The following is a 20,544-nucleotide window of genomic DNA, read 5'->3' as shown; positions in this document are numbered from 1 at the left end:
TACTTTGTCACCCTCAGTAGAGTGCTATGGCGTCACAGCTCACAGCAACCTCCAGCTCTTGGGCTTAAGTGATTCTCTTGTCTCAGCCTCCCAAGTAGCTGGGACTACAGGTGCCCACCACAACGCCTGGCTATTTTTTGTTTGCAGTTGTCACGGCTGTTTTAGCTGTCTGGGGCTGGGTTTGAACCTGCCACCCTCAGTATATGGGGCCAGTGCCCTACACACTAAGCCACAGGTGCCACCCCATAGGGCTTTTTTGTAATGGGGTGTCTGAACACATAAAAATGTCACCATTGTCCCATACAAGTTTCCTCTCCTGGTTCAGAAAGGACCCCTACTCTATGGATAGGGTCTGTTGTCACTCTCTCAATAAAGTTTCTAGTTGCCTCTCTAGTTGCCTTTTGAATTCTTTCCAGGGTGAACCCAAGACGCTTAGTGAGGCCAGGGGGCTTCCTCCCTTCAGTGGGGGCACCCCTTGCATCGGTTTAGTCCCCAGCTATTCTCAATTCTGCTCTGAAGAGAGATAATGGGTGTGGGGGAGAGGCGCAGCATGAGCAGGGGTCTCTCTGCTGCCTGAGCCTAGATGAGCTCTCCTCTGTCCTGCGCTCTGGGTGCCCCAACTGACAAATGAGGACAGATGGAACCAAGTTAGTGAATGTGCCAGTGCTGCTGGCTGGACCCTGCCCTATGCCTCAGTTTCCTCACTTCTTTCCAATATCCTGCTTTGTGGGGCTGCCTAGAGGACCAGTTGGGTTTATGTGCATGAAACAGGTCTGGGCCTAGTGGGTCATAGCAGGACCCTGCAGCCAGACTCCCTGGGTTCAGCCCCAGCTCTGCTGCTATAGTGGAACCTCCCAGCATAAAGGAAGATTTGGAAAAAGGACTACATGAGTCTGCCCACTTGGCCACACAAAATACCACAGACTGGAGGCTTCAGCAACAGAAATTCATTTTCTCACAGTCCTGAAGGCATGAGCAGCACTGGTTCTCTGGAGGCCACTCTTGACTTGTAGATGGCTGCCTTCTCCCTGTGTCCTCATGAATTTGTTCTTTTGTGCATGTCTGTGTCCTAATCAGGACACCAGTCACACTGAGTTAGGGCCCACCCATATGATCTCATTTTAACTTAATTACTTTCAGGCCCCATCTCCAAGTACAGCCACATTCTGAGGTATGAGGGTTTAAGACTTCAGTATAGGGCGGCGCTTGTGGCTCAGTGAGCAGGGCGCCATCCCCATATACTGAGGGTGGTGGGTTTGAATCTGGCCCTGGCCAAACTGCAATTAAAAAACAAAACAAAAAAAAAAAAAAACTTGGTCAGTGCTTGTGGCCTAGTGGGTAGGGTGCTGGCCCCATATACCAAGGGTGGCAGGCTCAAACCCGGCCCCAGCCAAACTGCAACAAAAAAAATAGCCAGGCATTGTGGCAGGTGCCTGTAGTCCTAGCTACTTGGGAAGCTGAGGCAAGAGAATTGCCTAAGCCCAGGAGTTGGAGGTTGCTGTGAGCTGTGACACCACAGCACTCTACTGAGGGCGATAAAGTGAAACTCTGTCTCTACAAAAATAAAATAAAATGCCATAGACTGAATGACTTGAACAAGCAGGACTTTATTTCTCATAGTTTTGGAGGCTCTAAAGTCCAAGATCAAGGTGCCAATTTGGTTCCTGGTGAGGAGTCTCTCCTTGGCTTGAAGACAGCCACCTTCTTGCTGTGTCCCTCACATGATGGCAGTAGAGAGATGGAGGGAGAAAGGAAAGGGGAAAGGACGATTGATCTGCCTCTTCTTTTAAGGCCACAGTCCTGTTGGGTTACAATCCCAACCTTATGACCTCATTCAACCCTAATTATCTCACAAAGATCTCATCTCTGGTTAGTATACTGGAGGTTAAGGCTTCAACATATGAATTGAGGGGGGACACAATTCAGTCTATAGCACCTGGCTTGACTGGGTTGGCCTTAGTATCTTCCCCCCCCCCCCAGTCAAGTGAGGCAGTGGGAGTAGAGAAAGAACAAAGAATACATAACTGCTTGTGATCAATTAGTTGTAAACACCACTGTGATGAGTATACTTATAAAAGTCACAGGGAGAAAAGAAGGTCATCTGAAGACAAAGGGAGAGATTGGAGTGAAGCAGCCACAAGCCAAGGGACTCCTGGAGCCAGGAGAAGCTGAAGGGCAAGGGAAGCTTCTCCCCTGAAGCTCTCAGGGGCTTGTGGTCCTGCCAACACCACCATTTTAGTCCAGGAGCACCCATGTTGAATATCTGCCTGCCAGACTGTGAAAGAATAAATTTCTGCTATAGGAAGTTATAACAGGCCAGGCGCAGTGGCTCACACCTGTAATCCTAGCACTCTGGGAGGCCGAGGTGGGTGGATAGCTTGAGCTCATGAGTTTGAGACCAGCCTGAGCAAAAAAGCAAGACCCTGTCTCTACTGAAAATAGAAAAAAATGAGGCAAGAGGATCATTTGAGCCCAAGAGTTGGAGGTTGCTGTGAGGTATGACACCATGGCATTTTACCCAGGGTGACAGCTTGAGACTCTGTGTAAAAAAAAAATAATAATAATACAGTTACTTCATGCCTGTAATCCTAGCACTCTGGGAGGCCAAGGTGGGCAGACTGCTTAAGCTCATGAGTTTGAGACCAGTCTGAGCAAGAGTGAGACCCTGTCTCTCCTAAAGATGAAAAACTGAGGCAAGAGGATCATTTGAGCCCAAGAGTTCAAGGTTGCTGTGAACTATGATGCCAGGGTACTCTACGCAGGGCAACAGAGTAAAACTCTGTCTCCAAAAAAAAAAAAAATAATAATAATAATAATACAGCTACTGATTAGTTTTATGGCCTTGGGCAAGTAATTTTACCTCCTCTGTGACTCAATTTTCCCATCTATAAAGTGGGAATAATAGGAGCACATCCCTCCTAGTTATGGTGAGAAGGTATACAATGAATGATGCCTCTCATGGAGACAGTACTGGCTGAGCATTAGCAGTTATTACAGGGCAGAGTTCATCTCCTGGCCCAGCTCCCACACACACCTAATCTGTCAGTCCATAACTCAGAACATTCCTGGTTTTGGATCCCAGATCCCATCATCCCTGATGAAAATGTTATTGAACCAGAAGGAAGTGAGAGGTGCACAAACATTGTGAATGTATTTCAAATGGTTAATTTTACATTATGTGTATTTCACCTTAATAAAAAGTCAAAAACTAAATAGTAGAAATACTAAGAATTTTCTAAAAGCTATAAATCTGCCATTAAATATGAAGGTATTACTTCTAAGAATCTTTATAAACACATTTCTTCCCCACCCCCAAATGACAGCCTGACAAAATTAGCAGCGACAAAGTATGAAAGACTATCGCAGTGTTGCATCTGGCCAGAGGAAGGGAGTACGTATCTGATTTCTTTAGAAATGAGGGCTACCAGATGTGAATACACACAATAAACAGTAATGCTATGAAATAAATAATGCCACCATTTGTAAGATTCCGTATCCTGATGAAAGCATAAATTTCCTTACAGATAAAATTAGCATAAGAAGTGCTATGTTCCAATTTTTTTTTTTTTTGGTGTTTTTTTTTTTTTTTTTTTGGCTGGGGTTGGGTTTGAACCTGCCACCTCCGGCATATGGGACCGGCGCCCTACCCCTTGAGCCACAGGTGCCACCGTTCCAATTTTTTTTTTTAATGGGGTTTCAATATGTTGCCCAGGCTGGTGTTGAACTCTTTGGCCTTGAAGGATCCTCCTGCCTCAGTTTCTCGAGTAGTTGGGATTATAGGTGCAAGCCATTATGTAGGCTCCTGTGCCAGACTCTTCACCCTTATGTTAATGGTATCAGGAGGTGAGGACTTCAGGAGATGATTAGGCCACGAGGGTGGAGCCCTTTAGAATGGGGTTTGTGCCTTTGCAAAAGAGGCTGGTGAATATTGGGCATGGTGTAATCTAGAATTCTGGAAAGCTGAGGTGGGTGGATAGCCTGAGCTTAGGAGTTGGAGACTAGCCTGAGCAAGAGGGAGACCTCACCTCTACAAAACAAAACAGTAGCTGGGCATGGTGGGAGGCACCTGTAGTCCCAGCTACTCAGGAGGCTGAGGCAAGAGGGTCACTCAAGCCCAAGAGTTTGAGGTTGCTATGAGCTACGATACCAAAGCACTCTACTCAGGGTGACTAAGTAAGACTGTCTCAAAACAAATACACACACATTGGAGAGAGAGAGAGCTCCCTGGCTCCTTCTACCAGGGAGGACAGTGAGAAGTCACCATCTGTGAACCAGGAAGTGGCCCTCACCAGACACTGAATCTGGTGGTGCCTTGATCTTGGACTTCCCAGCTTCCAGAACTGTGAGAAATAAATGTCTGTGGTTTACAAGCCCTCAGTACAGTACTTTTGTTATGACCAAACAGACAAAGACAAGGAGATGGGGAAAATGCAAGCTCTCTAACTTGTCTGAGGTCACACAGCAAGTATGTGGCAGAGTGGAGATTTGAATCTGGATCTTCCTATGTCCTGAGATCATGACTGTGCTTGCCAGGCCTGCTACTGGCCATCAGTGTCAAGGGCAGCGTCAGCAGCAGAGACGTGGGTGGGCCCAGGGTGGGCAGGTGGGGACACTAGAGAGTAGTGCTGAGTCAGCTGGAGCTATTGCTGGAGGTCCAGGTGCCTGTGAGCGTGTGGTAGGCAGCACAGAACCGTTGGACCCACTGCAGTAGGACAGCCAGTTGCCCAGAACCTTCCTCACTAGCCAGGCAAATACATGGTGACTGCTGTCCCTCCCACACTCAGTACTGCTGCAGGGCTAACCGTGGGCTCAGGCAGAGTTGGGGACCTAGTGAGGCAGGCATCTGTGTTGGGGACATAACGGGCCTGTCTTCTTTCTCTTGAATGTCTTCAAGGGTCTCCAGACCCCCAGTGGCCTCTTGCACCCTGCCCATGGTCCCTCTCACTGCAGCTGTGATTTCTCCAGCTCCATTGCTATCTCCTTGGCCCTCATCCTCTCCTCCTCTGCCCCTCCCTGGTTTTCGTCTATGATTCTCTTCCTGTTTCTCCATGTCTCCCACCATTTGTGCCCGTCTCTGCTCCTCTCATCATCTCTGTTTCTGTCACCGTCTCCTCTGTGCCCTCTGCAGTCTCTGTGTTGTCCCTTAGGTGCTGAACACTCCTCAGTCTTCCCTTGGTACTCACTCTTAATCTCTGTACTGCCCCTGGCAGGTACTGAGTGATGTGTGTGAGATGTCCTAGAGTCCATGCCTCTTGGTGTTGGGGCATGGCCTGGATGTTTCCCTGTCCTATTCCCCTCCAGTCCTCAGGCACAGAGGCAAAGGGCCCATGCTTTGGTCTCCAACGTCTCTGGAGGATTAGAGGGCAGGACTGACCCCAGGTAGGCAAGGGGCTGCCAACATATAGCTGGGACATGCTAGTCCAAAATACACACTTTATTATGTTTTCACACCTGGTAGCCCTCCTTTCAAAACTTGCATTCCACACCCCAGGAGCCAAAACTAACATCTGCCAGCCAGCTCTGTCCCGGGCCAGGTCAGGCAGGACACACAGCGGGTGGTGCACTCCAGCCTCGGGATGCTCGAGGATGCCAACGTCCTGGTTGGTACAGGAGGGCCTGGGCAAGGTGCCCAGCTGGGGCTGTGGGCCCTTCTTCTGTGTTCTGCCATTGATCAGAATCACTCACAAGCCGGTCACTCCCTCTCCAGAGGGGGTTGCGTGGTGGGGTCTCCATATTCCAGGTGCAAGGAGGCCTGCAAAGGAGTTTGGGGTAGGGTCTTGAGGTCTGGGCATTATCCCTCCCCCAAACCCTCTAAGATTCCCTATTACTCACAACCCCACTCCTACCTGGCCCACAGGGCCCTGCGAGTCTTGCCCCCATCCACTTCTATGATTTCCCCTCCTTCCTTGCCCCCTTTCTCACACTTCCTTTCAGCTCTCTGCTGTTCAGGGCTTTTGCATCTACTGTGCCCTCTGCTTGGGGCTAACACTTCCTTCACCTCAGGTTGTAGGACAATTGTCACCTCAGAGAGGACATCCCCATCTGCAGCAACCTCAGCCCTGCCCAGCTTGTATTTTACTGTCTGTTCACAGCAGGGTTGGTGTTCTCTTTTGTTTATTTCCCTAGCACTATACCCAGGGCTACAGAGTGAGACTTTATCTCAAAAAAAAAAAGGGTGGTGCCTGTGGCTCAGTGAGTAGGGTGCTGGACCCATATACTGAGGGTGGTGGGTTGGAACCTGCCCTGGCCAAACTGTAACAACAACAACAAAAATTCAGGAATCAGAAATCAGAGGAAGCCAGCTCCCAGCTATGGGTAGTTTTTTTTTTTTTTTTTTGAGACAGGGACTTACTCTGTCACCTAGGCTGTTGCACCATGATAGCTAGCTGTAGTCTAGAACTCTTGGGCTCAAGCAAGCCTCCTGGCTCAGTCTCCCAAATAGGCTACAGGTGCACACTGCCATGCTTGGCTAATTTTTTTTTTTGTTTGCGACAGCGTCTCAAACTGTTGCGCTGGATAGAGTGCCATGGTGTCATAGCTCACAGCAACCTCAAACTCTTGGGCTTAATTGCCTCAACCTCCCAAGTAGCTGGGACTACAGGCAACCACCATGATGCCTGGTTATTTTTGTTGTTGTTGTTGTTGCAATTGTCATTGTTGTTTCAGCTGGCCCAGGCTGGGCTTGAATGTGTGAGCCTCTGAATATGTGGCCAGCACTCCACCCATTGAGCCACTAATTTTAATTTTTTTCTTTTAGAGATGGGGTGTTGTTATGTTGCCCATGCTGGTCAGTTTTTTTTTTTTTTTTATGCACAGTCTCACTCTGTGGCCCTGGGTAGAGTACTGTGGCATCATCATAGCTCACAGCAACCTCAAACTCTTAGGCTCAGGCAATTTTCCTGCCTCAGTCTCCTGAATAGCTGGGGCTATAGGAACCTGACAGGACACCTGGCAAGTTTTTCTATTTTTAGTAGAGATGGGGTCTCATTCTTGCTCAGGCTGGTCTGGAACTTCTGAGCTCAAGCAGTCCACCTGCTTTGGCCTCCTAGAGTGCTAGACTACAGGTGTGAACCACCTGGCCTAGCCTCCCAGGCTGGTCTTGAACTTCTGGGCTTAAGCAATCCTCCTGCCTCAGTCTCCCAAGTAGCTGGAACTACAGGTGCATACCACCATGCCTGGCTAATTTTAATTTCTTTTTTTTTAGAAATGGGGGTCTTGCCATTTTGCCCACGCTTGTCTTGAACTTCTGTGGTCAAGGGATCCTTCTGCCCTGGCCTGCCAAAGTGCTGATATTACAGATGTATGCCACATCCCAGGCCTGAGGATATTTTCTTTTGGTCTCTGGCCCTGGAAGTCTGGTCTTTACTCCATATACCTTCTCCAGTCCCTTCCCCCACTTTCTGGAGATATTGGAAAGGGCAGTGGTGGACCCTTTCTAAGGCCTTCAGCTGACTGCTCTGGGATGGGGGTGGATGGAAAGAACCCTCCTTCCCCAACATGCATGTGGGACCCATGGGCATGCATAACAGCCTGGTGCCAAAGAAAAGGTAGGTAGATATGGGTTACTTGTAAAGGTTGAACAGTTTACCTAGCTGACTGGAGACAGGTGGGTGGGCTCAGAGGGTCTGAGGCTGAACAAGGACCCTGGTCTCGTTGGCATGGGATGGAAGGAAAGGCCCCCAAAACACCTGGGATGTGGTATTATTGGCCAGATGCCAAAGTGCCTGGGGACTGGAGAGACATACAATCACATCTTTGCCTAGTTCAATATTCCAACCTCTGGGGGCTCCATTTGCTGCCCTGAACCCACCTTTCTTGCTTTACTCTGTCTGTGGTACTTTTTGTTTTGTTTTTGAGACAGAGTCTCACTCTGCTGTCCTAGGTAGAGTGCTGTGGCATCATCATAGCTCAAACCTCAAACTCTTGCTCTTGAGCAATCCTGTTGCCTCAGCTTCTCAAGTGGCTGTGACTACAGGTGTTCACCACAACGCTTGGCTAGTTTTTTTGTTGTTGTTCTTTTTTTTTTTGAGACAGAGTCTCACTATGTCACCCTATGTAGAATGCTGTGACATCACAGCTCACAGCAACCTCAAACTCTGAGGCTTAAGCAGTTCTCTTGCCTCAACTTTCCAAGTAGCTGGGACTACAGGTGCCCACCACAATGCCCGGCTATTTTTTTGGTTCTGGTTGTCATTGTTATTTGGCAGGCCGGAGCTGGATTCAAACCTGCCAGCTCCCGTGTATGTGGCTGGTGCCCTAGCTGCTGAGCTACAGGCGTTGAGCCTTTCCTTCTATTTTCAGTAGCGATAAGGTCTTGTTCTTGCTCAGGCTGGTTTGGAACTCCTGAGCTCAAGCAATCCACCTCTGCCTCCCAGAGTGCTAGGATTACAGGTGTGAGCCACAGTGCCTGGCATGTCTGTGGTACTTAGCAGTTGGTAGAATCTGTCCTGTCCACCCCCACAGTCCCTGTGGGTTTTGTAAACTCCTTGGACAGGAATTATGTTGGCTTATTCCCCTCCTCATTGCTATGACCTCAGCTCCTAGGGCAAGACTTGGGGTGGCACCCCAGCCGGGATGGGGACCAAAGGGCCTGGAATGGCCACCTCTGGTGATTTTGTGTGATCTTCGGTTCCTGGATCCTCAGTTTGCCTATCGGCATGAAGGGATGACCCCATGATGATATATGGTGGGTGGAGGCGATGACCCCACCTCTTCATCCATGTCCCTGAGATGATTCCTTAACCTGGAGATCATTGGACACAGGGCTGGCCTGAATTTTGTACCATTGCTCTTTCCAACAGGGCTGTTAGACCATTTGAAAACAAATTTGTAGAATCTGCACAATCTTTTTAGTGACAATAGACTGTTCAAGGCCATTAACTTCAAAACTTGACAGCCTCTCCCAGCTCCTTTGTAATGCCTCTGGGCAGATAGGTAAGTGGAATGAGGTGAGGGCTCCGGGAGATCCTTTCACTCTTGCAGGAACCTCAATGGCTCTGCACCTCTGGGCCCAACCTGCCACCTGGTAGCCAGCTGAGCAGCACATTCCATATCAGCATCCCCACCCAGCACAGCAGCCTCATTGGTGGAGGATGCAGTTACTGCAGATGTGAAATGGATGTTTGGGCTAAGCTGGATGTAGGAATGCTCAGCAGGAGACCCTGCTCAGCAGGGATGGGTACAAGTCAGCTCAGATTAGCCCTGAGTTCCAGCCTGCTTGGGGGATTTGAGAAACTGGGAAGTTGTAAAAATTCACTTATTCAACAAAAGAGTACCGTCTGCTTCTTGCTTTTTGTTTGGGACACTTGGGTGGCAAAGACTAGATCCGCACCGTCACAGAACCCAGAAAAATGCCGCTGAGCACGTAAAAGGGACCGCCCAACAACGGAGGCTTTCCAGGAGAAGATGGGTAGGGACAGGTTAGGGGGAGAAGGGCCTTAGGGTCTGTGAAACAGCATGCAGAACGGCCTTCAGGCGGAGGGGACTGCCCTGACAGCGGCTCTGCATCTGTGGACATTTGGAAATTTCTGGAGATATTCTGGGCTTTCAAGAGGAGTGTGGTGCTACCGGCGACTAGGGGGTGTGCTGCTGGCCACCCTGCGATGCACAGGGCATCCCCCACAGAAGAGTGACCCGTCTTCTGCCGGAACGCACCGCAGAAAGTCGGTGTGCGAGGAACGCAGAGGAGGCGTGGGCGAGCATGGAAAGGGACCTGGGGCAGCCGCGGCTTCCCCCTAGGACTTTAGGCCGGTAAGGAGCCTTGGCGACCCCCGCACGGCGCACGCCAGGTTCCCGCAGCGTCCGCACCAGTCAGGTGCCCGAAAACCCTGAGCACGCAGGCTTGGGGGCTGGGTGGGAAGCGATCTGGGCCTCAGTTTCCCCGCAGGAGCGCCTACACCCTAGCCCGCGGTGCCCGGGAGGGGCTTTTCTTTAGTAATCGAGACTGATAACCAGTGACCCCACCTCCCCACCCCGCCGGACCCGGGTTTCTGTCACTGATGGGAGAACTACCACTCCCAGCATGTCCCGCGCCTTAGCGCCATAGCGCGCCGAGGCCTCCGCGGCCAATGGGAGAAGCCGGGGGTGGAGACTCGGCTCACGTGCGTCGCGACGCGCCAACGGAGACGTCGGGGTTTGTGTGCGCGAGAGGCCGCCTATAAAGGTTGGGTGCCTCGCGCCGGGGGCCGTTGGGAGGGAGCGCGCCCCCGCCCCCCTCCCCGGCCCCCGCTCTTGCACCGCCGCTGCCGAAGTCCCACCTTCCCGTCGGCCCCCGCGGGAAGGTCCAGGGGCTTACCTCCTCGTTCCCCGGATCGGGGCCACAGGTGAGAGACCGGAGGGGTGGGGGTGGGGGAGGGACCGGAGGGCGGAGACGTTTAGGAGCGTGAAACCGGAAGACATGGCTTAAAGGGGCGTAGCTATTTCACCGCCGACTTTTGTTCCCCGAGTTGGCTCCGCCCTCTTAAAGGGCAAGAGGCCGCATTAAAAGGGAGGAAGCAGGCTTTGCTTCCGGGTGGTTTTAATTTTTTTCCTTCTCTTAAAAGGAGATGGGCTTATTAAAGGCCAGTAGCAGTTTTTCAGACATTGAAGGAAAAACTCTTGAGTCCTGGCGATTGTAAATCTGTTGCTAGTTTAGCTCAAGGGAGGTGGAGATGGACCGGCAGGAGATCCTCTTAAAGGGGAAGTCCGGTCTGCGAGAAGGGCGTGGCCTGGTCTTTTAAATCGGTTTTCTTTGCTAATTCGGTCCCCGCTCTTCTAAATCTCGTATGTCTAGTTTAATGTATCTACCCAAATAAATGACTGAGGCAAAACTCTCAATCAATGAAGGTTTATTAATCCAAGATTTTGATGATGCGCCCAGGAAAAACTGGAGCCACAGACAAGCTGTGGAGGTTGGAACCTCAGCATTTTAAAGGCAACAGAGGGAAGGATAAAGGCAAGGGAGTAGGGGGGCAAATGAGGTAGTGGCTACATTCTCGTGAGGCTCAAGAAATCTACATTTTACATAAAATAAGGGATCGAAGGAAGCATGTCCCAGGGTCGGTGGAAGAATGTTTGTTTCTGCCTTGTGTTCAGTTCTATTGTAAGATAAAGATCTAATTCATTATTAGCGTGGAATCGGACAGGCTTTAGTTTCAGTTTTTAAACATAGGTATAACTTGCTGTTCTGGTTTATGAGAGGTTAGTAAGAAATATCCTTAATGAATGATCTATGGGCCCTGCTCTCCTAGGTGTCCGAGGCTCTGAATTTCTCTTTTGCATAGGAGGTGGCCCTGAGACTTTCCTTTTACAAAAGCAATGTTGGCCTTGAGTCCTAGGGCCAGCAGCCAGGCCAGCTGGAAGACAAGTCAGGGAGGTCAAGCTGTGTGAAGTTACCAGGTTCCAAAATAGGAGGTGTGGAAGGTTTTTGAGCAAAGGAATAAAATGCCCTGTCCTGTCTGGGTGCGGTGGCTCACGCCTGTAATCCTCCCACTCTGAGAGGCCGAGGTGGGTGGATTGCTTGAGCTCAGGAGTTCGAGACCAGCCTGCGCAAAAGGGAGACCCCTCCTCTCTACTAAAAATAGAAAAACAAAGGCAAGAGGGTCGCTTCAGCCCAAGAAATGGCGGTTGCTGTGAGCTATGATGCCACAGCATTCTACCCAGGGTGACAGCTTGAAACTCTGTCTCAAAAAAAAAAGAAATGCTCTGTCCTCGCCATTGACAGGTTCACTTTAGCCATATCTCAGGAACTGGCTGGGTGGGAGGGCAAGGGTGGAAACAGATACCTGTTAGGAGGCTGTTGCAGCTGCCTAGGAGATGGTGGTGCCTCCGATAAAGGAGGCACTCTGTGAGAAGTGGCCAGACTCTGAATCTTTCCCTCATGGAACAGGGAATCTGTTGTCAGATTGGTAACAGAGTGAGAAGAGTCGGGGAGTACTGAGGCCTCTGCCTAAGGAATACAGCCACTCTTTTCAGAGATGGAGACCAGTATTGGTGGATGAGGGAGGGGGTGAGGAGGCAGAGGAGTGGGAGTAAAACACTGGAGTTAGATTTGGGGCATGTTAAGTTTGAGGTGTCTGTGAGGTGTCCAAGTGGCAGAGCTGAGCAGGTGGTCAGGAGTTCAAAGGACAGGTCTCAGGCACAGCTACACGTCTGGGTTCAACCTGTTTTTAGGCAGTAAGGTTCTGAGTGGGTGAGAGCTCTCAGGGAGAGTGTAGGCAAAGAAGAGGACCAGGAGGATGCCTGGCCTTCTTAAAGGCACATGCAGCTTCTTGGGATTGTCTCTTAAAAGGGTTAACTTATATTTTAAAGCGGACACTTATCTTTTTATTCTTATTTATTTATTTATTTTGAGACAGAGTCTCACTTTGTCACCCTTGGTAGAGTGCCATGGCTTCATAGCTTACAGCAACCTCAAATTCATGGGCTCAAGCGATTCTCTTATATTAGCCTCTCTAGTAGCTGGGACTACGGGCACCTGCCATTTAGAGACCAGCCTGAGCTGGTCTCTAATGGGGGACACATATTTTTAAAAGAAAATTCTTGCAACTTGTCCAGAGGGGATGCCCAGCTTTCATTCACTCAGAATATATTTACTTGATACTTTGCCAGACATTTTTGTAAGCTGGGATATGGGGTACAACAGTGAACAAGACATGTCTCCCATGTTCAGAAGTCAGGGTGCTGAGCAGGAATCAGACCACAGACTGAGAAAGGGTAGTGGTAGACAAGGACAATGAGGTGGCTAAGATATCTCTAGCTAAGGGGAAGTGGGTTAAAGATAGTGAGTAAGCAAGCCATTATGGACTAAGCGACATGGAGGCCATGGGTGACTGAAGCAGTTTGGGATGGGAAGGGTAGGTTGACCCAGCTGAGTTGTTTTGTTGCATGGTGGAGAGAAGCCCATAGCTGGAGGGACATGAAGTGAAGAGCTGTTGTTTTTGTAAAAAGAAGGGGGCCGTAGCTGCAGGTACACTGGTGGGAATGGTCTGGAAAAAATGAGGTGTGGTGAGAAGACAGACACTGTGGGAACAGGGCTAGGCAGGTGGGAAGGGATAGCAGAAGGTGTTTCCACCTCAGCATTGTTGACATCATTGATCATTCTTTGTTGTGGGGGCTGTCCTGTGCATTGTAGGATGTTGAGAAGCATCCTGGCCTCCACCCACCAGGTGCTATTAGCACCTGCCTTTCTAGTTGACTGTCAGACAAACAAGAGTGTTTCCAGACATTATCAGTTGTCCCCCTGAAAGCATGCTCTTCTGATTGGTTTTATTTTCTCCTCAATGGGAAGGTCACCTGCTAAGAGCAATAAGGAAAAAGAGGAACTGGAGGTCTGAGGAGAAAAGAAATATGCCAAGTAGTCACCTGGGAGAGCATGAATTGGGGGACCATGAACCATGAAAGTGTAGTTTCAGCAATGTAGTGCCACAGTGAGGGGCCTGTGAGACCCAGGCCAGGCATGCTCAGGTAGAGACTATAATGGCTGACTTTAGCATTTATACTGGGTAAGGACTTGGATAGACTGGAGGATGCAGAGCCCTCATGGATGGCAGATGCAGGGAGCCTAGGGAACTGGGGAGTTGGGGCATGAGAGGGTATGAACTAGCAGGCTGCTCAGAGATAAGGAGCGCAATGCTCAGGGCTCAAATCAAGAAGTGACTTTAGAGTGAGGGGAAGAAACTATGGCTGTCAGTGGGTATGGGGTTGGGGATAGGGTCTTCAGAGGAACTTTGGGAAGGAATGAAGTCAGGGTGATGTAGAGATCTCCTGCCTGTCCCCTTCAGGACACTGCCTGTTATAGTCCTACAGGCAGTGGTTGGTCTCTTAAAGATCTCACTCAGCCTCCTCAGACCTATCCAGCTTTCTGGAGGAGAGGACCAGCTTCCTAAGGAGGGTGACCAATGTATCCCAGTTTGCTGAGAAGTTTCTGTTTTAGCCTGGAAAGTCTCACATCCTGGATACCCCCTCAGTCTGGAGTAAACCTGGACGGTTGGAAACTAAACCTAAGGGAGGTCCCCGCAGAATGGGTGACCTGGGGAGGTGGCCTCTGCCCCTTAAAGGGCTGGAGCATGGGTTTGGGGTTGGGTGACTTGGTGTGGGGGTGAGGAGAGGGCCTGGCCTGACCGCCCCTGACCCAGAATCCCCCTGCCAGGTGTGATGGTCGGCTCCCACACAGACATGGCGCCTGCCTCCACTGCTGAGGGGGCTGGGGAGAAGCCCGGCCCTGCGGCCCCTGCCCCAGCGGCCCAGTATGAGTGTGGGGAGTGCGGCAAGTCATTCCGGTGGTCATCTCGACTCCTGCATCACCAGCGCACACACACAGGCGAGCGGCCCTACAAGTGCCCAGACTGCCCTAAGGCCTTCAAGGGTTCCTCGGCCCTGCTCTACCACCAGCGGGGCCACACGGGCGAGCGGCCATACCAGTGCCCCGACTGCCCTAAGGCCTTCAAGCGCTCCTCCCTGCTGCAGATCCACCGCAGCGTACACACGGGCCTGCGTGCCTTCACCTGTGGCCAGTGCGGCCTGGCCTTCAAGTGGTCGTCGCACTACCAGTACCACCTGCGGCAGCACACAGGCGAGCGGCCCTACCCGTGCCCAGACTGCCCCAAGGCCTTCAAGAACTCGTCCAGCCTTCGGCGCCACCGCCATGTGCACACGGGCGAGCGGCCCTACACCTGCGGCGTGTGCGGCAAGAGCTTCACGCAAAGCACGAACCTGCGGCAGCATCAGCGTGTACACACCGGCGAACGCCCCTTCCGCTGCCCGCTCTGCCCCAAGACCTTCACCCACTCCTCCAACCTGCTGTTGCACCAGCGCACCCACTGCGCGGTCCCCGCCCAGGTTCCCGCCCCCTCCGCCCCTCCGCCGCCGCCCTGCGAGCCCTGCACCAGCGGCAAGGTACTGGTCCCAGATGCCTACCTGCAGCGGCACATCCAGCCACATAGCCCTCCTGCGCCCCCGGCCCCACCTCCCCCACCCCCACCTCCTCCCGTGGTGCCTGAGCTCTTCTTGGCCGCGGCAGAGACCACGGTGGAGCTGGTGTATCGTTGTGACGGCTGCGAGCAGGGCTTCGGGAGCGAGGAGCTGCTGGAGGAGCACCAGCCATGCCCAGGGCCAGAGGTGGCGCCCCTGCACCAGGACGCATCAGCTGAGACGCCTAAGTCCGATCCCCCGTCCTCTCTGCCCCAGCTCCCTCGTGCCACTGCCACTCCTGCCCCTGGCTTTGCCTGCCTCCCCTGTGGGAAGTCCTTCCGTACTGTGGCGGGCCTCTCTCGCCACCAGCATAGCCACGGGCCAGCGGGTGGGCAGGCGTTCCGCTGCGGCAGCTGCGATTGCTCCTTCCCGCAGCTAGCCAGCCTCCTGGCACACCAGCAGTGCCACGTGGAAGAGGCAGCAGCCGGGCGCCCACCCCCCCAGGCTGAGGCCGCTGAGGTCACCTGCCCCCAGGAGCCACTGGCACCGGCTGCCCCCGCGCCCCCACCGCCCCTGCCAGCACCTGCTTCTACAGAGAGGCCCTACAAATGTGCCGAGTGCGGCAAGGCCTTCAAGGGCTCCTCTGGGCTGCGCTACCACCTGCGGGACCACACGGGCGAACGACCCTACCAGTGTGGCGAGTGCGGCAAGGCCTTCAAGCGCTCTTCCTTGCTAGCCATCCACCAGCGCGTGCACACTGGCCTGCGCGCCTTCACCTGCAGCCAGTGTGGCCTCACTTTCAAGTGGTCCTCACACTACCAGTACCACCTGCGGCTGCATTCGGGGGAGCGGCCCTATGCCTGTGGGGAGTGTGGCAAGGCCTTCCGCAACACATCGTGCCTGCGGCGCCACCGCCATGTGCACACAGGCGAGCGGCCCCATGCCTGCGGAGTCTGTGGCAAGAGCTTCGCCCAGACCTCCAACCTGCGGCAGCACCAGCGCGTGCACACAGGCGAGCGCCCCTTCCGCTGCCCGCTATGCCCCAAGACCTTCACCCATTCCTCCAACCTGCTGCTGCATCAGCGCACCCACTCGGCTGAGCGTCCCTTTGCCTGCCCCATCTGCGGTCGGGGTTTCGTGATGGCCGCCTATCTGCAGCGGCACCTGAGGACACACGCCCCGGCCAACACGCCCCCTAGCACCACAGCCCCCGCTCCAGGCCCCCAGTCCTCTGCCCCTGTGGCCGTTGCCCCGGCGCCTCCAGCCACCCAAGATGTTCACGTCCTCCCCCACCTGCAGGCCACACTTTCCTTGGAGGTGGCTGGGAGCACAGCCCAGGCCCAAACCTTGGGCCCAGCAGCCCCCAACTCCCAGACATTCCTCTTGGTGCAGACAGCCCAGGGCCTCCAGCTGATCCCCAGCAGTGTCCAGCCCCCTACCCCTCCGCCCCCGCCCGCACCTCCCAAACTTATTCTGCTGCCCTCCTCGGGTGCCAGTGCCGGGGGTGGGGACGGCTGTGCAAAGCAGGGGTCGCAGGCTGTGGGGAAAGCAGGTCAGGGGGCAGGGGTCCTCTGGCTGCCAGGCCCTGGAGGGCTGGGGGTACAGGGAGGGGGCAGCACAGGGGCCAGCGGGGGCGGGCAGAGCCTCATTGTTCTGCAGAATGTAGTGGGCGGGGAGGCAGGGCAGCGGGAAGTGAGTGGGGTTCAGCTCCAGTCCCTCCGCCCAGCCCCTGAAGTGACCACGGTCCAGCTCCAGCCGGCGCAAGAAGTGGCTACGGTCCAGCTTCAGCCGGCACAGGAAGTGACTGCGGTCCAGCTCCAGCCGACCCAGGAAGTGGCCGCGGTCCAGCTCCAGCCTGTGGCGGGCCAGCTCTCCAATTCCAGTGGGGGAGCCGTGACTGCCGAGCCCCCCAGCCTGCTGGTTGTTCAGAGTGGGGCAGCTGAGGAGTTGCTTACTGGGCCCGGACCTGGAACCGGGGCGGCTGGGGATGGTGAGGCCAGCACTGGTGTGGTCCAGGATGTCCTCTTTGAGACACTGCAGACGGATGAGGGTTTGCAGAGTGTGCTGGTGCTCAGCGGGGCTGATGGGGAGCAGACCAGGCTCTGTGTGCAGGAGGTAGAAACCCTACCCTCGGGGCTCAGCGAGCCGCCTGCCCCTGGCCCGCCAGGACAGAAACTCCTCATTATTCGCAGCGCCCCAGCCACCGAGCTGCTGGAGAACAGCACCGTGGGAGGAGGCGCCGCCACGCTGCAGCTCCTGGCCCCAACACCACCCGGCCCAGCTTCTGTCCCTGCGGGACTCCCAGCTGCTCCCACCTCCCAGATGGTACAAGTGGTCCCAGCTGGAGCTGGCCCTGGTGTCATGACCCCACAGAGTCTGCCCTCTATCCAGATTGTTCAGACTCTGCCTGCAGTCCAGCTGGTGCACACGTTTTGAGGAGAGTTTCTGGTATCTTCCCGCCAGGCTCAGAGATCCTTTCTGTCAGCCGTGGGAGTGAGGGGGGCTGCAGGCCGTGCTTGCTAATAAACATCCAGAATCTCCACTCCTTTGTGGTGTTCTCATGGGGGCGTTTGGGCGGGGCACAGGGAGGCGATGGCACGATCATAACCCCTTCTGGGAGTCCGGCGTGGGGGGCACCAACTTAGATTACTAGTTCTGCTGCTACTCCCGTGCGGGGCTGTTTCCTGCCCTTTAAAAAAAGGAGAGGACGCAGGGGTCCCAACAATGGGGAGGTGCTGGAATCAGAACCCAGATCCTGCCACTTGTTTTCTGTAAGTCACCTCATCCCTCTCCCCCTCTGAAAAACGAGTAGGGGGAGTCTTGTCCTGATGTGCGCGGCCTAGGGTGGGGTCCCCAGGGAAGGGGAGTGTGGTGCTTGCGGGTTCAGAGTACTAAGCGGGCGCCCAGGAGGATCCCTCCTCTCTCATCTCCGCCCCCGCCCCACTTTAGAATGCTTAGCAACTGGGGGATGTCGCGCAGGTAGCCTGCTCTAACCCTCCGCAGTCCCGGTGAGCGCCGCTCGGAGCCCGCCGAGTCCATCCCACGGCCTTGCCCCCACCTCACCCGCGTCTATTCGCATTTTCCCCCATAGTTTCTTCTCTATGTCACCCCCTGTAACCCCTCAGCGGGGTCATAGGTCCCCACCTGGGACCGTTCTTCTCCCTGTCTTGGGCAGGGAACTATGGCAACAGTTGCTATGGGCAACAGCAGGCGCCGTCCCGCCCTCATCCCGCGCGCGAGTCGGCACGTCACTTCCGCTCGCGACCTCTTCCAGACCCTGTTCTCGGCATCTCGTCAAAGGATCAAAGCCACCTGCAGAGGGGTTGGCAGGTCCTCACTCCTGTGACGCGGGGGAGGGACGTCTGCAGGGGAGGGGGCTCCAGGAACGGCGGGGGGAAAACAAAGTGTGTGCTGGGACAGTGGGGAGGAGGCTTGTGGACCCCCGGGACAGCTCGCGCTGAGGCGAGCCCGGTGCCACCGCATGTTGGCGTCCTCGGCGCTTTTAGGGGGGGATGGCTGGCTTAACAGCGCCTGGGAGGGGGCATCCCGGAAACTTGAAAAAGGTCGCTGGGTGAGGGGGAGAGGGCTCCACATCCTTCTGTTGAGTGTTTTGAGGGTCCTAATTGTCCTGATTTGGGAACTGCTGCTGCTCCCTACCCATCGGGGGCCCTTGAGGACAGAGTTGCCCACCTGACAATGACCTACTGGTTTTCAGCAGGTGCACCACGCCAGCTCCCTTCCTGGGGGCGGGGCGGGGGCTGCCATGGTCCCCAGCCACTTGTCGGTGCGAGAGATGAGGGAAGATGAGAAGCCCCTGGTGCTGGAGATGCTGAAGGTGAGCAGTGAGGCTCAGCGAGCCTGGGGTGGTCATGTTGGGGCACGACCTCTTTAGCCCTCTCCTTCCACACACCCAGCTAGCTAGGTCCCCCGGGGGTGAGATCTTGTCCTCCTAAGCAACTGACCTGCTCGGCCACTTCTCTCTCTAATGCCTTCTCCCTCTCTGAGCCTCAGCCACCTGGGGGCCAGGTCTGCAGCAGCAGGGACCAGAGCCCCAGCCCCTCCTTGGTCTACCGTCTCCAGTCTGCTGGGTCCCACCCCTCCTCTTCACAGTACAGCTTGGAGCTTTAGCTTGGCCCTGCCCTTCCCAACAGGCTCCCACCCAGCCTGGGACATTTCCCTGTCCTGTTCCTGTCCCTTCACCCGTCAAGAGTCACATTCCTGGTGCCTCACTGTGGCATGTCCACTGAATTTGGTGATCCCACAGCTCCTAACTCCTTCATTCACCCATCAGACTGGTGACCACCCGCTCATGCTGCTTTTCTTCCCACTTGGGAGGCCCTCCACCCCTGGGTAGGAGCTCTAAGGGAACCCCCTTCTGCCCACAGGCTGGCGTGAAGGACACAGACAACCGTGTAGCCCTCCATGCTCTGACACGGCCTCCAGCCCTGCTTCTCCTGGCAGCGGCCAGCAGTGGCTTGCGCTTCATTCTGGCCTCCTTCGCCCTGGCCCTCCTTCTGCCCGTGTTCCTGGCTGTGGTGGCTGTGAAATTGGGCCTGCGGGCCCGGTGGGGCTCGCTGCCTCCACCAGGTGGTCTGGGGGGCCCCTGGGTAGCTGTGCTTGGCTCCGGTGATGTGTGTGGGGTCCTGGCCTTGGCCCCTGGCACGAACATGGGGGAGGGGGTCCGGGTCACTCGCCTCTCCGTCTCTCGCTGGCACCGCCGCAGGGGCGTGGGCAGGAGGCTGCTGGCCTTCGCAGAGTCCCGGGCTCAAGCCTGGGCGGGGGGGATGGGTGAGCCCCGGGCCCGGCTTGTGGTCCCTGTTGCTGTGGCCGCTTGGGGGGTGGCAGGGATACTGGAGGGCTGTGGCTACCAGGCTAAGGGGGGCTGGGGCTGCATGGGCTACATGTTGGTGAGAGAGTTCAGCAAAGACCTGTGAGCTAGCAGTGGGACCACTGAGCTAGGGAAAGGTGTGTCCTTTTCCCCACAACCCTCTGGGAGGGAAGCCAGCTTCTGATGAGCAGGCAGCATGCCAGGCACTCTCACGGCCCGCCTTGTGGTCAATCCCCAGCCCAGCTGTGGCCCAGAACTGAGACCTTCAGAGCACAGAAGCCTGGTCTCTGTCCTTCCGAAGTATGCAGTCTATAGTGTTTGAATTCTGCAAGTGGATTGAATCCCTTTTCCCTTCCTGGCTCTTGGGGGTCCACCAGATGTCAGCCTGCCCAGTCCCCTACCTCAGATTCTTCCTGCACTGAGAAACCCCCTGTCTGTCTGCATAGGCTGTGCTGTCTGTGTGTCAGGCCTGGGAGAAGATTTGGGGAGGGCAAAGAGGTTAGGACTTGCACAGGCGGACCCCTAAGAGGACACAGCCTCGTTGGGACTGGGGCAGGTTGGATGCTTGTCCTTGGAGGGGTCTAGGTTGACCAGGTAGAGACAGCTGGGGATGGGGTGGGGCACAGGGCTACTGGGTGTGGCCTCTCTGGGAGGGTCAGGAGCTAACAGGGGCAGCCCTGTCCCTCTCTCCACATCTGTCTGGATTTTTACACTGTTAATAAAGCCTGAAACTGCTGTGTGCTGGTCTCATCTCTGATGCCTTTTCCAGCCTGTCTCCCACTCCTGATTCCTGCCCGCTGTCTGGCTCCTCCTTTCCCCAAGTTGAC

The 20,544-nt window shown here is 54.6% G+C and overlaps 2 protein-coding genes and 1 long non-coding RNA gene across 6 annotated transcripts; 2 read left to right on the top strand and 1 right to left on the bottom strand.

The window, feature by feature from the left end:
- Positions 1 to 4,491: 4,491 nt before the first annotated feature.
- LOC128596846 (uncharacterized) lies at positions 4,492 to 12,483 on the bottom strand. Its single transcript, XR_008383145.1, has 3 exons — positions 10,295 to 12,483; positions 7,589 to 7,731; positions 4,492 to 5,752 (listed from the first exon to the last, which is right to left on the bottom strand). It is a non-coding gene; the product is annotated as an uncharacterized LOC128596846 (long non-coding RNA).
- On the top strand, positions 10,193 to 17,325 carry ZNF628 (zinc finger protein 628). The gene is made up of 2 exons (XM_053606636.1): positions 10,193 to 10,322; positions 14,129 to 17,325. The coding sequence occupies exon 2, from the start codon at positions 14,134 to 14,136 to the stop codon at positions 17,323 to 17,325; it is 3,192 nt and encodes a 1,063-aa protein (XP_053462611.1). The 5' UTR covers positions 10,193 to 10,322; positions 14,129 to 14,133.
- NAT14 (N-acetyltransferase 14 (putative)) lies at positions 10,233 to 20,446 on the top strand. Of its 4 annotated transcripts, none has more exons than XM_053606640.1 (3): positions 10,233 to 10,322; positions 18,605 to 18,724; positions 19,275 to 20,446. In XM_053606640.1, the coding sequence occupies exons 2-3, from the start codon at positions 18,653 to 18,655 to the stop codon at positions 19,821 to 19,823; spliced, it is 621 nt and encodes a 206-aa protein (XP_053462615.1). In that variant the 5' UTR covers positions 10,233 to 10,322; positions 18,605 to 18,652; the 3' UTR covers positions 19,824 to 20,446. The 4 variants fall into 4 exon arrangements, with proteins under 4 accessions (XP_053462615.1, XP_053462613.1, XP_053462616.1 ...); XM_053606638.1 differs by lacking the exon at positions 10,233 to 10,322 and adding an exon at positions 17,981 to 18,293; XM_053606641.1 differs by lacking the exon at positions 10,233 to 10,322 and adding an exon at positions 18,114 to 18,219 and having other exon boundaries at positions 18,608 to 18,724.
- The last annotated feature ends 98 nt before the right edge of the window (positions 20,447 to 20,544 follow it).

Source organism: Nycticebus coucang, chromosome 10 (assembly GCF_027406575.1).
Source record: "Nycticebus coucang isolate mNycCou1 chromosome 10, mNycCou1.pri, whole genome shotgun sequence".
Classification (NCBI taxonomy): domain Eukaryota; kingdom Metazoa; phylum Chordata; class Mammalia; order Primates; family Lorisidae; genus Nycticebus; species Nycticebus coucang.
The sequence above is the reverse complement of the archived record's forward strand: the minus strand, read 5'-3'. Positions and strand labels throughout refer to the sequence as shown.